Source organism: Tripterygium wilfordii, chromosome 9, assembly GCF_013401445.1.
Source record: "Tripterygium wilfordii isolate XIE 37 chromosome 9, ASM1340144v1, whole genome shotgun sequence".
NCBI lineage: Eukaryota > Viridiplantae > Streptophyta > Magnoliopsida > Celastrales > Celastraceae > Tripterygium > Tripterygium wilfordii.
Window position 1 is genome coordinate 14,171,145 of NC_052240.1, and position 15,232 is coordinate 14,186,376.

At 38.5% G+C, this 15,232-nt stretch overlaps 4 protein-coding genes across 7 annotated transcripts; 3 read left to right on the forward strand and 1 right to left on the reverse strand.

Moving 5' to 3' along the window:
• The first annotated feature begins 2,350 nt into the window (after window positions 1-2,350).
• On the forward strand, window positions 2,351-6,234 carry LOC120004927 (probable protein phosphatase 2C 22). Of its 4 annotated transcripts, none has more exons than XM_038854278.1 (5): window positions 2,351-2,685; window positions 2,770-2,985; window positions 3,633-3,839; window positions 4,484-4,695; window positions 5,332-6,234. In XM_038854278.1, exons 2-5 carry the CDS (start codon window positions 2,830-2,832, stop codon window positions 5,894-5,896), a joined length of 1,140 nt encoding a protein of 379 aa, XP_038710206.1. In that variant the 5' UTR covers window positions 2,351-2,685; window positions 2,770-2,829; the 3' UTR covers window positions 5,897-6,234. The 4 variants fall into 4 exon arrangements, with proteins under 4 accessions (XP_038710206.1, XP_038710208.1, XP_038710207.1 ...); XM_038854280.1 differs by having other exon boundaries at window positions 3,645-3,839; XM_038854279.1 differs by having other exon boundaries at window positions 2,801-2,985.
• Window positions 6,235-6,940: 706 nt separating this feature from the next.
• On the forward strand, window positions 6,941-9,529 carry LOC120004928 (V-type proton ATPase subunit c''1). The gene is made up of 4 exons (XM_038854282.1): window positions 6,941-7,151; window positions 7,246-7,323; window positions 8,876-9,046; window positions 9,140-9,529. Exons 1-4 carry the CDS (start codon window positions 7,024-7,026, stop codon window positions 9,306-9,308), a joined length of 546 nt encoding a protein of 181 aa, XP_038710210.1. The 5' UTR covers window positions 6,941-7,023; the 3' UTR covers window positions 9,309-9,529.
• Window positions 9,530-9,648: 119 nt separating this feature from the next.
• LOC120004926 (aurachin C monooxygenase/isomerase) lies at window positions 9,649-11,815 on the reverse strand. The gene is made up of 4 exons (XM_038854277.1): window positions 11,346-11,815; window positions 10,907-11,211; window positions 10,615-10,825; window positions 9,649-10,276 (listed from the first exon to the last, which is right to left on the reverse strand). Exons 1-4 carry the CDS (start codon window positions 11,778-11,780, stop codon window positions 9,755-9,757), a joined length of 1,473 nt encoding a protein of 490 aa, XP_038710205.1. The 5' UTR covers window positions 11,781-11,815; the 3' UTR covers window positions 9,649-9,754.
• On the forward strand, window positions 11,735-14,426 carry LOC120004929 (N-alpha-acetyltransferase 50). The gene is made up of 4 exons (XM_038854283.1): window positions 11,735-11,874; window positions 11,959-12,135; window positions 13,483-13,605; window positions 14,065-14,426. The coding sequence occupies exons 2-4, from the start codon at window positions 11,982-11,984 to the stop codon at window positions 14,280-14,282; spliced, it is 495 nt and encodes a 164-aa protein (XP_038710211.1). The 5' UTR covers window positions 11,735-11,874; window positions 11,959-11,981; the 3' UTR covers window positions 14,283-14,426.
• The last annotated feature ends 806 nt before the right edge of the window (window positions 14,427-15,232 follow it).

Genomic DNA, 15,232 nt, shown 5'->3' on the forward strand with positions numbered 1-15,232 from the left:
GCCCAACTCTAGGATTATGAAACCGTTAGGCCCACCAAATTAATTCCACAAGACGCATCCTTCATTAAGCTCAAGAAACCGATCGAAGTTTTTGAGTACATGAGATGAGAGATGCTCGAACTTAAGATTTAGATACCATACATATGAATATCATTTGAGCTATTCGTGATTGTCGGCCATCAGAAGTTGTTTTCACACGCAACCACTTTTTTAAATAAGAGTACAAGTTTTTTTATAAGTCCACCGCGATTTGTTTCCACTTAAAAGTCAACATGCGTTTTCTACTTCCACATGCGATTACTTTTCTAAAATAGTAATCGCATGTGGAAGTACTAAAATATCTATTTCCCTGTGTGACAAAAGGATGGGATGGGGATGGAGGGCCACAATTGATTGTAATTCATTTTCAAAATCATGTTAAATCATATCATTATATTTTTCCTCGATATATGAATATGGATGATAGTAAAATATTGGATTAATAATTAATAACAAAATACAATATTTTATATCTCATTTAATTTTATCATAAAATCACCTACTCAAACTCGAGTAACCAAATGAATAATCATTTATCAAATACATTTTAATTTTCTCATTTAATTTTCTCCCTTTATGGATCCATTTTCTCACCCGAGAAAGTGGATCACCATATGTGCGGTATAGGAGGGGGGTGAGATAGTTTTGCTAAACTTGTGTGAAATTCATTAAATCTCAACTATCCATTTCAACTGAGATTTAATGTCATTAAATCAACCTCTTGAATCATACTAGGTTCTATCTATCCTAACTCGCCCCTCCCCAATTTGGTTATCGACCAGTGGAGTGACACAACCCAAGCGACGAGAGGGTTCAGTTGTCTAAAACAAAGGGGTTATGATATGCATTAATTCAATTTTGTGAGAAAATTGTGGGTTTGACTTGGGATTGTACAATATGACTGAGGATTTACTTGATACAATGAACCTTGATTTGAATATGGGTTCTGGATGTGAGGTTGGCTCGAGATCAATACCTGGTGAAATTGTGAATCTGGATGACTGGGTTGGTCATTGGTCAAACCTTTAATAGAATTAGGGAGGCTGTTAGGCGTAGGGCTCGACAGCGGTGCCGATGGAGACAAGTTCGAGTGTCACATGAAGCCCAAAACCTTACTTGTGTTGTGGTCCTAATTTTGGAGTATGGTGAGTATTTTGAGGCCCCTTAAATCGAGGACATTAAATGAAATGAACGGTTGAGATTTAATGAATTTCACACAATTTTAGCAAAACTATTTGGGCCCCGTATCCCCTGTTCTCATCTCTATTTGCATCTCCCATTAGAAGCTTAATTTGGTGATATGGGGAAACAAAATTCTATAAGCATTATTAAAGATTTATGCGTAACGTTTTATAAAATGCATCATTTGAATTTATCTATATTATTTTTTGCCGTAAAACATGATAATTAGCTAAAGGACAATGCTGATAATTAGCTAAAGGACAATGCTCAGAGACCCCCAAAATTTGACCTAAAAAGTTCTCCGAATCTTTGTGGCATTAAAATAATTATTGATTAAAAACACACATGTATACCTCACTTCATATCCAACACTTAACATTAAATGAGAATATTTTAAGATCACTTTTTATGGGTCTCAACTATTATCTTTATTTCAAAATCTATTATTATATTATGACTACCCAAAATATTATTATCTCAAAATCTATTATTATATTAGGTCAAATCCCCATGTTGGTGTCTTTTGACTTATACGGCGTGAGTCTGTTGTGTTTTAAAGAGAAGTGGTATCTCATCCTCACTTTTTAGTAATGTACCCCTCAATAATTGGTTTTAATTTTTTTTAATATTATTTTATATTTATTTGATATTTAATTCTTTTAATTTACGTACGATTTGACATTAAAGTCAAAAACTATTTATATTATTATTTTGGATGCTTGAATTTTTTGTCCCTACATTCTATACCTCCATCTCGACATGAACGTATAATTATCGCAATAAAATTTGTGAATGGTAATCACTTCGTTAAGTTGACATTGACAGATAATTACCTGATACCTCCTATTATGATTCAGTGATTTATATATATGTGTGATTCTATAAACGAATGAGTTACTCCTTATAATGAACAACTAGCGGCACATTAAATGTATCGACTAATCTATTTTGATGTGATATAATAAATTATTTTATTTAATTGTTGGGATGAGAAAACCAATTATATCAATATAAATCTAATGTCAAATTACACGTAAATCAAAAAAATTAAATAAAAATGAATTATTGAGGGCGCGATTAGTAAAAGGGGTGAGGATTCCACTTGTCCGTTCTAAATAATAACCGGACCAGTAAAAACCGACCATTCATTGGAAAGCAGCACCGTAGCGTGAATCCCCCAATATCTCTGGTTCTATGTCTCTCTCGTTCCGTGTTCATTCAGATCAGAGACACACAGTGTACTACGACGTCGTCTCTCCTGGAACTCCGGAAACCCTGATTTTTCTCGCTCTCTAGAGTATAAAATATAAACCCCTTGTTTGCTCATCAAACCCTAAAATACCTGGTTAGCTTTTCCAAACCCTTGACCGGCGTTTTACATTTGCATTGTCAGTATTCTCCCTTAACTTCTCAGTTCGAATCAATAGGAGATTTCTGGTTCCGAAGCGAAAGAGGAGAGAAAAGGTAGGAAATTGTAACAGAGACTTTTACGTTTTCGTTAAGAGGAATCAAATTTTCGTTTCACAGTGCTTTCGGTTTCTTTTGAAGTTGTTTGGTCGAAAGATATTTTGGAATTCAGCTTTTTGGAGGAAGCAATGATGGCTAAGAATGGAGGGAGGTGAAGTGTTAGGGAGTGCAGATAATGGGAGCTCGGGCGAGAGTGGTCGGCCGCCGAACCCTCTCGCCGCTGCTTATAGAAGCTGTCTTAGTGCTGATCGATTGCCGATGCCATGTAAGAAGTCGCTTGTTCGACACCCTTCTCTGGTAAGTTCATATTTGCAGCTTTTCAATACTGAATCAGAAATAAGTTTGATTTGTTTCGTTTGGAGTGAAGAAGTCTTGAGTTTTTATCGCTTCTCGGAGAAATCTGTTTCTAATTTATATTAATGCAAATTAGTCTTGGATTTCTGGAACTTCTTGTTTTAGTGGATGGGCTAGATAGTTGTTGGTTTGATTATTTGAGTTATGCTTATTATTATCCCTTTTTCGGGTTGTGGTTGTTAAGTGTTTTCTAGAATTGTTTTCAGCGTCCTCATTGTAAATTGGTAATTTATAAGTGGACTGATGAATGGTTGGATACTTGGATTAGGGTTTGTTATGTGCGGTTGATATAGATTATTTGGTAAATGCAACATTACTTTTGGTTTCTCGCATTCTCTTATTATAACAATTCCTTATTTCTGTATGGTTGTATATGGTATATGTTAGCTAAAGTTAGGTCCTCTAAAACTTTCATTGTAGTTTTATAGTTTTAGTAATTTACCAACTCTTAAGTTGTTTCATCCATGTTACTTATATGGGGTTTTCTTGCTGTAGAGTTGAGAGTTGCATTGGTAGAGAGTGATTGAATCATTCGATTAATTTGTTTTACCATAAACTTTTATCCGAGTATTTGACTAAAGCTTTAACAGGTTAAGATAAAGACGTCTGAGATTTCTGTTGATGCTGAACTTGTTATACATGATGATGAAACTGAGTTTGTTCCAATTGTCCGTTCTGGAGCATGGACTGACATTGGGGTTCGTTCATACATGGAAGATGTGTATGTCTGTCTTGACAATTTTATGCGCGATTATGAGAACAAGAGTATCATTGATAGGCCCAGTGCCTTCTATGGGGTATTCATCTCATCCTTGTACTAGTTATGAACCTTAATACTATTGACCATTCTATTACCTACAAGAAGAATGAACACATATACGTGGTCATTACAGAGTGTATACTGAATATGTATTCATCCAGGATATTATTTTTTATACAATCCATGTAGGCCTCTCTCTGTTTCTTTTTTTTACAAATTAAAGTTTTTGATGTCAAAGTTCTTTAAGAAATTGTAACTCTGAGTTCTCATTACAGTTGGGTAAATCTTAGTAGCATGTGAAAGAATGCCTGTCAAATCCTATCTCATATCATGATGTACTTGAGTTAGGAAATTATCTGTTGGCATGGTTGGTAGCAAAAGTAATGGTTGGTTGTGGCAATGATATGGAGCTAATATTGTGAAGAAGTGATCTGTGGCAGTTCTAGTGTTGGTGAAAGAAGAGGGTTTGCTATCTATAGATGTTATTGTTGTGGCAGTGGAGGTAGGCAGTCGTTCTGGTGAAGCAGGTGGTATGTAGTATCTTTATGCTGGTGGTGGGTGCTGCTATGGATGTTTGTTTTGAAGACAGATTATCTTTTGTAACAATTTTTACATCGCATGTATATTAAGTTATTAACTGATTATATAATTGAAAATTGACAATTTGATGTTGATTATCAGATATTTGATGGACACGGAGGAAAACATGCTGCTGACTTTGCCTGCTATCATTTGCCAAGATTCATTGTTGAGGATGAAGACTTCCCTCGGCAGATTGAAAGGGTACTTGTTTCTGCATTCTTACAAACTGATACTGCTTTTGCAGAGGCTTGCTCATTGGATGCTGCTCTCGCCTCTGGCACCACAGCATTAGTGGCTGTTGTTCTTGGGAGGTTAGCATTATTTCTTTCAGAAGTCAGATGTACATTCCTTTAACTTCCAATTATGTTTGATGACTGGATAATCTCTGTCTTTCTGCCTATTTAAAACATACTGGTACTACGAATTTGCTGGCTTGCTTTTTGAAACTCCTATTCCTGTTGCTTCCTATGTCATATCAGCATTTTTAATGAAACTTATTTACAGCTTGATGCGTCTCTTCGATAGTTCATTTCTCTTTTGCACCTAGGTTTGGATGCAACTATGAACAACGGTCTCACCATTCAATTAGATGAACTTATTTGAACAATTGAACTTTAAAGTTGTGCCACTTTAAATTTAGTTGTGGGTACTGCTACAAAGATTAATGGGAACCAGCCTGACTAGATTATATGTGAAGTACAATAAACTAAAGTGATGTTTTCTTGTTTGTATTTCAGTTTCAATGCATGCATTTCATTAGAGTAATGAAGTTTTCATTCCCTTATAATGGGTACATGTGAAATTTCTGTGATACACCATACATCTAAATCTAATCGTCTGCATAATCATGGGGGTTCACGGCACTTCTGGCTAGAATGTTGATTGATGACTGAATGTAGTGTAAACGATGTTTGATTTCTGGTTTCTTAATCAGTTTCCCTTGGCAGGTTGTTGGTTGTGGCTAATGCTGGAGATTGTCGAGCAGTTTTGTGTCGTCGTGGGAAGGCAGTTGAAATGTCTAGGGATCATAAGCCAATTTGCAGCAAGGAGAGAAAGCGCATTGAGGCTTCTGGGGGCTCTGTCTCTGATGGGTACCTTAATGGACAACTTAATGTGGCTCGTGCTTTGGGAGATTGGCACATGGAAGGCATGAAGGGTGCAGATGGTGGGCCACTGAGTGCGGAGCCTGAAGTTATGACTAAAGAACTCACTGAGGAAGATGAATTCATGATCATAGGGTGTGATGGGATCTGGGATGTGTTCAGGAGCCAAAATGCTGTGGATTTTGCTCGGCGAAGGCTTCAGGAGCATAATGACCCTGTCATGTGCAGCAAGGATCTTGTGGAGGAAGCTTTAAAGAGAAAAAGTTGCGATAACTTATCAGTCGTTGTGGTCTGCTTTCAATCGCAGTCTCCCACTATCCTCGTAGCTCCTCGTTCTAGGGTGCAAAGGAGCTTTTCTGCCGAGGGTTTAAGGGAGTTGCAAAGCTTCTTGGATAGCTTGAATAGTTGAAATGGCGAGGAATGCTTTTCCTGCCTCCAACCCTCCCTGACTCCCATATTTTTTCCTGAAGGCCTTTGTTGTTTTGGCGGCGGACTATCTTTGCTGATATACAACTCTAATTGTAGTTCGAGTTATTGAGAGAATTTGAGTTCCAACTGTAACATATGCGGCGGCGGCAAGTTGGTAACGTAACCTCTTCTCAAAAATCTTCAATTTATATTTTGTTTTGGCCTCTGATTGGGCACTTCTTGTGATGAATTCAATCATTCATGGGGAGGCAGGCCTCTATTCCTTCTAATGAGTCATTGTAGCAAATAATTCACTTTGTTTTTATCGTTGGCTTTTGGAACATTGTGTTTATTTTGCCTGGCATGCGCTCTCTTTCCATTGCCCTACTCAATCTGACTGTCACATCCAAACCTTCTAAAAGCTAGCTCAAATGAAATGACAACCGTTCATGAGACAAGATCGGTGGTTGTCGTTGCATCATAGCCACTCGATCAAATCCATAATCCCCTTCGTTGTCTGTTTTGGCCACCACTTCTCCTATGGCCTTTGCAGTTTGCAGCACCTGATAATGTGCATTATCCTCTTTCAAAGAAGCTGGATTTGCGTGGGCTTCGTTGTACACCACGGAAGTACCGAAAAAGCCTTTGTGCTGGCCCAAGACTTTTCTCACTTCTAAGCCTATGGACATGTTTATAAGCCCATGTCCAGCCCGTTTTAGGTTGCTCAAGCTGACCCAAAAGAGCCCGGAAAGGGCCTCAAAAGGTGATGGGCTTGTTGTATCTTGGGCTTGGGCCATGTCGATGCAGGCCTGAACCATTGGGCCAGTGAATGAAAGCGCCATAGTTGGCTAATTGCGTACTATGTTCCGTGAATCTAGGATTTTCGTGAAATTAGCTACTTATTGATGGGCCTGGCCCAATGAATAGTGGCCCAATATCTGGTGGGCTCTTGACGATAAGCCTACTGCCTATACATGTCCTTAAAATTGGGCCTGTGTTGGCCCGTTGGCACGAGCAGATTGCACGTGTCTACTCCGCCCCTCTCACATCAAATATCAGACTCCTCGGGAGTTCTTGAATCGTGAATACAATCCATCCACAAGATCGGAACGAAAACGGAAAGCGAGAATGTCAGGATCTGCAGTGGTAGGAGATCCAAGTTCGTGGTCTCAGGCTCTGGTTAGGATATCCCCATATACTTTCGCCGCCGTTGGGATCGCCATCTCCATTGGCGTCTCTGTTCTCGGCGCGGCCTGGTACGCCTCAGTTGCTTGACATACTTAATTGCATATGTTTGTAATTTTTTTTTAAATTTTGAGTAATTTGGTTTGGTGAACTTGGATTTTGCAGGGGAATTTACATCACCGGAAGTAGTTTAATCGGAGCTGCCATCAAGGCTCCTCGTATTACTTCCAAAAATCTCATCAGGTATGGAAATTTTACTAATTGATTATCGGTAGGGTTTTAATTTGATCGATTTTCGTAATTTAGTTCTGTGCTTAGTTTGTTGTGTCGAAAAGGTTAGCGCTATCCAGATGAGACATTAACCCTAGCGACGATTCCTGGAGTTAGTTCTCTATTTTTTATTTTTTTTATCGTAGTTATTCATTGATCTTAAAATACTTTGGGGATTTTTTTTACAATGAATTACCCCAGCTGACTTTAATCATCCTTTGTGTCACTGAAGAAAACATCGTGTTTTTCAATACATATTTCTTTGATGAATTGTTTTCAATGGCTTGGAAAACTTGGATTTACTTGTAGGATTTGGATGGGAAGGAGGGGTTGAGTTTTGTTTATTTAGTGTAGTTACGAGAATGAGCTTCTAATTTTGGATTCAAGGTAAAGGAAATATTGATAGTGAATTGCGCTTTCTACTTTTATACATCTTGTCACCCTAGTGCTTACTTGGTTGGTGGGAGTATGTGATAGCTGGAGGGAAATAAAATGTTACATTTTGCCCGGGGGTCAACATGCATGAATTAAAATCAATGGTTGTCCCTCCACTTCATGAGTAGAAAATGGCATCGTGAGCTTGGCTAATACTTATGTACGTTTCAGACAGCCATTAAGTTACTTAGTTGATCTTGGTCCATTTGAGTTAAACTTCTTTTTGGCTACAAAACATATCATCCATCAATAATAGTAACCTGAACTAGTCAAGAACTTTGAGAGTTAAAGAGCTGTTGTATTTTGGAGCCTCATTGGACTGTGAGAATGTTAGCTAAGCCCATCATCCAAGTTGGCATGAGTACGGTGGCAATGTAACATGGGGGCAAGCCTAGGGGCAGTGGCAAAGCTACTTCATTGCAATTTGCAATGTAGACTTCAGAGTTTTATTCGAAACAGGAACAGCTTCTTTGCAATACATGTGTAAATCTTGGTTCATCTAATCTCTTGGTCTTGGACCGCCCACAGTTGTTTAACCCTGTAATTTTCTATTTATACGCAGTTTTTGCCTATTTTATTTACTGAATTCTAACTGAAACGATTTCTTTTTGAAATGAGAGGAACACTGTGCTTTGCATAGGTAAATCCTGGATAATTGAAGCGGCCCATCACCTTAAAAATTCAGTAAAACCATAGTTATTTCCATTGCCGCAGACTTTTTCCTGTGACTCAAACTAGGGTCTCCCAGTTCGAATTGCGTATATTTGGACCCTGGCCAATCCATCCTCTCTCCTGCAGACAACTTATACCTTTGTTTTAGTAGGGTTTTATATTACTCTTCAGTCTATGGGGTACACTTAATATGATTTAACCTCTATAAATGTTAAATGTAAGGAAAGTTGCAGTCATTTAGTTTTGCATTGTATTCATACCATCATAAACATATGATGATGTGAGGCTTTTGACTATTATATTGGTGTGCAATGTGCATTGAATAAATTGACTTCAAACTTCATTGCTTATTGTGAGTTCTGGATTACCAATAGTTGGTTGCCTGAAGTAGTGATTTTGTTAACTTGTATCTTCTCAGCGTGATCTTTTGTGAAGCTGTTGCTATCTATGGTGTTATCGTGGCAATTATTCTACAAACAAAACTAGAGAGTGTTCCAGCCTCCCAGATATATGCTCCAGAGTCTCTTAGGGCTGGATATGCAATTTTCGCATCTGGGATTATTGTGGGCTTTGCAAACCTTGTCTGCGGGTTCGTGTTATAGCATTTTCACCTCTGGCAACTCTTTTGCTTTTCTTTTTGACATTTGTGTTACAAGTTATGACTTTTATGTTTCGGTTACAGGTTATGCGTGGGAATAATTGGAAGCAGTTGTGCATTGTCCGATGCTCAAAACTCCACACTTTTTGTGAAGATTCTTGTGATCGAGATTTTCGGAAGTGCACTTGGGTTATTTGGGGTCATTGTAGGAATAATCATGTCAGCTCAAGCTACATGGCCAACGAATGCGTAATTTGTTTGTTTTTGAAGATCTTGCTTCAGTTATGGAGTGCAGCATCTGTTATGCCTTGTGCAGTGAAGATCGAGTTATGTATTATCACTAATGATCTATGTATTCTATTCTTTTAGGTTATAAACTGGCATGGTGAGTGGTGAGATTGTATTATGCTCCTTTTCAGTTTTAATTTACATTTCTCCAATGGAAATAAAGTTTTGGAAGACTTAATGGTAGAATGTCATCATCTCTTTTTCATGATAATGTTTGGAGCTGTGGGAAAATGGAATGAGAATGCCATTGTATGGTGACTCTGTATGCTTTGGCCTGAACATGTTTAGGGGAAAGGAACCGAAAATGGAGAAAATGTTTGCTTCTTTGATAACTCTCTCCATAGACATAACAAAAGCCTTGTTTAGGTGGACAAACCAAATTACATTGGCACATAGTGAATCTCTCTTCGATCATGCAGAAGATAATGTCGAATCAGTAAGGGAGGAACAAACACTAGCAAAGAAGGGCAAACTTTTTTGCTGAAGCTCTTGACAGTCTTCTGGGGATGCTGTCTTGGGATCAAAAGGCTTGCGATGAGGAAGAGTTAAGCCTTGCTTGATACGACCAACTTTCCGCGAATGCAGGACTTGCTTTGAAGTGACAGGAAGCCGAATAGATTGGAATTCTTCGAGGGCCGAGCGTAGATTGTCTGCTCCCCACTTCTCAAGACATTTGCCAAGAACTGCTGCATCTATTACTGACATGTTTGTGCTTCTTAAGCAGTGCGGAGTTGTTGGATGAGCAGCATCTCCAACTACGACCACATTGTCCCAAACAATCCGTTCCAGGGGATCACAATCGTATATGACATTTAGGAAAGGCTCCTTTGTTTCTTTCATAAGGGCCACCAGCTCAGGAACCCAAACCTTCTCTGCTTCCTGGTGCATCTGATTGATCATCTCATCACTTACTTTCATTGTAACTGAACTCCCCTGTATATATAGATTGAGATTTGCTTCACTATTACTTTTTTTTTTTAAACGAAAAACCCAAGCATTTACTCTGGTAAAATCCCGAACCAAATGAAAGACCTCGCAACCCCATGAATCACTTGAGGCCTGGGCTGAGTAAGGATCCATCTCGCAAATTACGATAATGAAAATACTCATGAGACTTGAACTAACGACCTTGGTCTAAGAGTTACCGCGATCAAGTTCACATTCTCAACGAAGGACCCGTTGTTACTTGCGTAACTATTTTTTTTTTACAGGCACCATATAAACACAATAAGGAATTCTGAACCAATGGATCAGTGAAAGAGATGGACTACCTTCAGTGGAGGCTCAGGTTGGTTGACATACCAAATCCAATTGAGTCTTTTGTTCAGGAGCTCATAGAGCACACTGTGAGTTCCAGAACCAATATCAAAGTACAAGCATTTCCCCAACTCAGGATACGCTCTTCGTAAGCCGACGATGGTTTCTGAATCTTCAAGTCCTGAAAAGTCTAAAACCCCTCTCCAAGCACAGTAGCCTGAATACCTATATGGACATTGGACAGTGATCATTAATTGAATACCAGAAATTCACAGCCAACCCAATTATCAATTTCCAGTCACAAACCTCAATTTCAGGTCAGGAAGAAAACTTCTACGGATTGATGAGAGACAACCATCTGCACCAACAAGCAGATTTCCCTCTATTTCAATACTCTCATTGGTCTCTACCACTTTGGCCTTAACTTTGACAGAGGTTTTGTCATCGGAAGTGCAGAAAGAGAGATACTGGTGACCCCATAAAACAACATTTTGTGGCAATGCTTTGTGTAGAAGGCTATGGAGATCAGCCCAATGTGCTGCTCTGAAATTGAAGTTTTCATCTATGGCGAGTACCCAACTCACCTTTTTTTCTCCATCGGTAGCTTGGTTCTGCAGAGAAACACAAAAGGTGGGGTGTTGGGAGTTTCAACTTCACTGAATTACACAATTTCATCAAGAAATTTAAAGAAGAATTGGCTGGTTTTCACAGAAAAAGAAAAACAGAGGAAATGATGATTTTTTACCTGATCAATTTCCATAGGCGAAGTGTGGTCTTGGAGAATTGCAGATTTCCCGAGCCACGACTCAATGACTCGCCGTGACAACGGGTCGAGCCCGAGCCCAGCCCCGGTTGGGCTTCCTTTTGTAGGTCCAGATGATTTCTCCAGAACCACAACATCCCAACCAGCTAAAGTCAGCGAGTGTGCGCATGATACCCCTGCAATGCTTCCTCCAACTATCACTGCTTTATTAGGCGGCTTCTTCTTTTCTCGATTTATCTCCGCCATCTCCATCTCTGTATTTCCTTCGTTTTCGAACTTTCGTGCAAATTCCTTTGTATTGCCGGACGAAACACGATTGACAAAAATATGTACTGGTTGTCGCTTTGTCCGCTGTCTATTGTCCGATCGATGTTGACGCCTCTTCGGGCCCAAATTTGGATTTTCGGCCCAACCCATCTCGGTCTACTTCAGTCAAACTCACCATAAACAGAACTTTTGGACACCCGAACTTGGAAGAATCCGTGAATCACAAGCCCCAGTTCTCCACCTGGTATCCTTTTCTTCTTCGCCTTGCAGATATAAATCTGCAGATAGATCGGAGGATAAAACTCTCGACTTTTAATTGTCCATACAGTTTAGGGGAGAATCCATAAGGAAATGGGGTTAGGGCGTGAAGTGGCAATATCGCTGGACGGAGTGAGGGATAAGAACGTGATGCAGCTCAAGAAGCTCAACACCGTTCTCTTCCAAATCCGATACAACGAAAAGTACTACGTTGATGCTCTTGCTTCTGGCGAATTCACCAAGCTAGGTATGATTGCCATTCTCTTCTTCTTATTCGTGCTTTTGCTTTAATTTCATTAGTTTGTTTGTTTTTAAGTTTTTTCCTGTGCAAAGTGATGATTCCTGCATTAATAGTCCGAATTATCCACTGGGTCTTGATTCATGCGCAATTATGTCAGACTGGTTTTATTATTTTTGTTTTGGCAATTTGGGTTATGATTGTATTTCTGTTGCTATTTCATGGGGTGGGTTTTGCTTGGTTAGATTTTTTCTTTAATTTTCTTTGCGCATTTTGCTGTTTATGTTTCGTTTTTGGTTATTTGCATAGGGCAATGTTGGTTCGAGGGTGTGGCTTGACACTTGACAGATTCTTGTGATGATGATTGCTTTTGTTCTAAATTAAACTTTTTGCCTGAGATTTGACATCATCACTTATTCACTTACTATTAATTTGCTTTATTTGTTGATTCGGTACAAGTATTTCAATTCTTCACCTTGTCTATTTAGCATTTTAGCTGCTGTTATTTTTCTCTCCAACTCCATAAAGGCAATTGCACATGCATTCACTTTCTTTATTATTAATTTGCTGAGGAATTGTGTTTGATGCATTCATTATGATTCCTTAACTTTTTTATAGGAGAATTTTTTGATTACATGGCAAAAGGTGTTGATAATTACAGTAGGAATAATTCATTGTGGCCTTTTGTTCTTAATTGTGTAGAACGTATGGAAGTGTCATTTGATTGCTGGATTACCTTTCATCATTTAGGACTGCTGTTTTTTTTTGTTTGTTTTTAGACACACAATTGGGACAACTGATAAGTTAGTTACAGGGTATATAAAGCTCGCTTCAAAACAACAACAGCAACGCAAGGCTCCCAAATATTGCATGGCAATGTTTCAGGATTCTATGTTTCGTTCTCGATCGTCATCATTGTCCAATTCGTAATCATTAATATTTGTGGTGACTGCGTGAATCTTTAGTGAAAAGCTATTCGTAGTCCATTATATAGATTCTCTTTCACCACTCAATCCACTTGCTTTCCTCATCTCCTCCATCCATACTTTTCTGTTAGGCTTCCTGTTCTCTTACAAAAACTTACCCTTGAATTTTCTTTAAAATTTCCCAATTGATTTTTTTTTCTACTTTTCACTCTGGCGGACTAACATGTCTACTTTATAAGTGCACATACCAATCTTGGATCATTGTCTTTCATCACATCTTCCTTTGGGGCTACCTCTATGTTAAATGTATTGAATATTTGTGTTTGACACCCATAATATGGTCATGGATTATCAGTTGTCATTTAACTTTATATGGACCAACAAAAAGGAACCTGTAACAAAAGGTTAATTGTTTTGCCCGTTAACGCAGCATATTACAGTGACATTTGTGTGGGTGCTATTGCATGCCGACTGGAGAAGAAGGAAGGTGGGAGCTTCCGTGTTTACATCATGACATTAGGCGTTTTGGCACCGTATCGCGGGCTTGGCGTAGGTGAGTGAATAGCTTGGGCTTTCTCTCACACTGTTTCCTGGACAGATATAAGCCTCAATTCATTCTTGTTGATTCTCCAAAAAGGGAACAATTCTTCTCATATGGGATAACGATTGCTATTCAGTAATATTTTCAAAGGGTTACTGACTACACAGCTATGTGTTGGAGCATTGTGTCCCTGGCAGACAAAATTCGTATTTGTACTTTATCTCGCGCTTTGTATTCCAGTCTCTAGCATCAGTTTTGTTTTTACAGCTTGTCAGTTAGTCAACCTGCATTTAAATGATAACTAATTTTAGAAAAAAAAATCACCATCAGCTGCTTAGATAAGGAACCATATATGAATTACAGTTACAGAACCTTTTTACTGAATCTATAGTTTCCTCTTTCTTGTTCATGTTGAGCTGAATTAATAAATACAAGATTCAAGAGCTGATTAAAACTCTTGGGTTCATGCAGGTACGAGGCTGTTGAACCATGTTCTTGATCTATGCTCCAAGCAAAACATTTCCGAGATTCACTTGCATGTGCAGACAAACAATGAAGATGCCGTCAACTTTTATAAGAAATTTGGATTTGAAATCACAGATACCATCCAGAACTATTACACAAACATTACCCCACCTGACTGCTATGTTCTTACGAAGTTCATCACGCAATCTCAGGCAAAGAAATAACATTTTAATGCCCATTAGTTTCGTATTCCTAAATTTTTCCTAGCATTACATATGTGGTGGTTCATTTACAGCTAGAATCATTATTGCCTGATTATTGAAAGAATAAGACCCGCAGTATCTGCTGTTGAAGCGAGTTATCTTTTTTGCTATGTGTTTGATGAACTGAATATTGGGAAACACTGCTGTGGCGCCTTTTAGGTACAATATGCTAGTTTCTTTCATTTGGTTTTTTGTTGGATGAGGCACAATACCTCAGAAAAATCTGAAGAAAGAAAGAAAAAAGAAAGTGTGCAAAAAGGGAGGCATGAAAGTTCTAACCTTTACCATGATATACAGGTTATATGTACAAAGCTATACAGAAACATTTTCATAAATTTGATTGCATTTCCAAAGATGTAATGCATTGAGGCAAAACACCATTAATTCTCAGAGAGCCACCAGGTTTGCATGGATTCAATATGCCAAACCACCAGGCTCCAGCAAAAGCATCTCCATCATGAAGTAAACTTTCAGTAGTAAGCCAATAACCATCCCACCAAACATCAATCCTCTGCCAAAAGAAAAACAAGCAATGGTTCATTATTGATATGAAACTATCACATGTTGCTTCAAATTCAATTTCTGACAAAAAAAGAGTTCACGATATCCTGCATATGCAAAAGAACGGATTGAAATCGTGCCATTGTATGATGCCCATTCCTCCGGCCAATCAATTTCTTTACTGAATGGTTAGTATTAGTACCAAGTTTAGGGCAAATGCAATGGTGAAGTGGTATTGGGCCAACAAAGATATTGTTTTTTGCTGATGTGCCTGTATTGTAAAATGTGTTTTGCTTATGTGACTGTATTGAGATAAGTGTTTTGCTGATGTGGATGTATTGATATTTGATGTTTTGATGTAGTTTTGTTGTGGATAATATGGAGGAATGAAATGTTGTTGGGTTGGGTGG

What these genes read in the sequence shown, in the direction of transcription:
- LOC120004929 (XM_038854283.1), top strand. Translation starts at nt 11,982, where the DNA reads ATGGGGTTAGGGCGTGAAGTGGCAATATCGCTGGACGGAGTGAGGGAT. An exon ending in TGGCGAATTCACCAAGCTAG is followed by an intron (nt 12,136 to 13,482) that starts GTATGATTGCCA and finishes CCGTTAACGCAG; the next exon opens with CATATTACAGTGACATTTGT. An exon ending in GTATCGCGGGCTTGGCGTAG is followed by an intron (nt 13,606 to 14,064) that starts GTGAGTGAATAG and finishes GGGTTCATGCAG; the next exon opens with GTACGAGGCTGTTGAACCAT.
- LOC120004927 (XM_038854278.1), top strand. Translation starts at nt 2,830, where the DNA reads ATGGAGGGAGGTGAAGTGTTAGGGAGTGCAGATAATGGGAGCTCGGGC. An exon ending in TTGTTCGACACCCTTCTCTG is followed by an intron (nt 2,986 to 3,632) that starts GTAAGTTCATAT and finishes AAGCTTTAACAG; the next exon opens with GTTAAGATAAAGACGTCTGA. An exon ending in GTGGCTGTTGTTCTTGGGAG is followed by an intron (nt 4,696 to 5,331) that starts GTTAGCATTATT and finishes TTCCCTTGGCAG; the next exon opens with GTTGTTGGTTGTGGCTAATG.
- LOC120004926 (XM_038854277.1), bottom strand. Translation starts at nt 11,780, where the DNA reads ATGGGTTGGGCCGAAAATCCAAATTTGGGCCCGAAGAGGCGTCAACAT. An exon ending in CGCCTATGGAAATTGATCAG is followed by an intron (nt 11,212 to 11,345) that starts GTAAAAAATCAT and finishes GTTTCTCTGCAG; the next exon opens with AACCAAGCTACCGATGGAGA. An exon ending in CTTCCTGACCTGAAATTGAG is followed by an intron (nt 10,826 to 10,906) that starts GTTTGTGACTGG and finishes ATGTCCATATAG; the next exon opens with GTATTCAGGCTACTGTGCTT.
- LOC120004928 (XM_038854282.1), top strand. Translation starts at nt 7,024, where the DNA reads ATGTCAGGATCTGCAGTGGTAGGAGATCCAAGTTCGTGGTCTCAGGCT. An exon ending in ACTTCCAAAAATCTCATCAG is followed by an intron (nt 7,324 to 8,875) that starts GTATGGAAATTT and finishes GTATCTTCTCAG; the next exon opens with CGTGATCTTTTGTGAAGCTG. An exon ending in TTTGCAAACCTTGTCTGCGG is followed by an intron (nt 9,047 to 9,139) that starts GTTCGTGTTATA and finishes TTTCGGTTACAG; the next exon opens with GTTATGCGTGGGAATAATTG.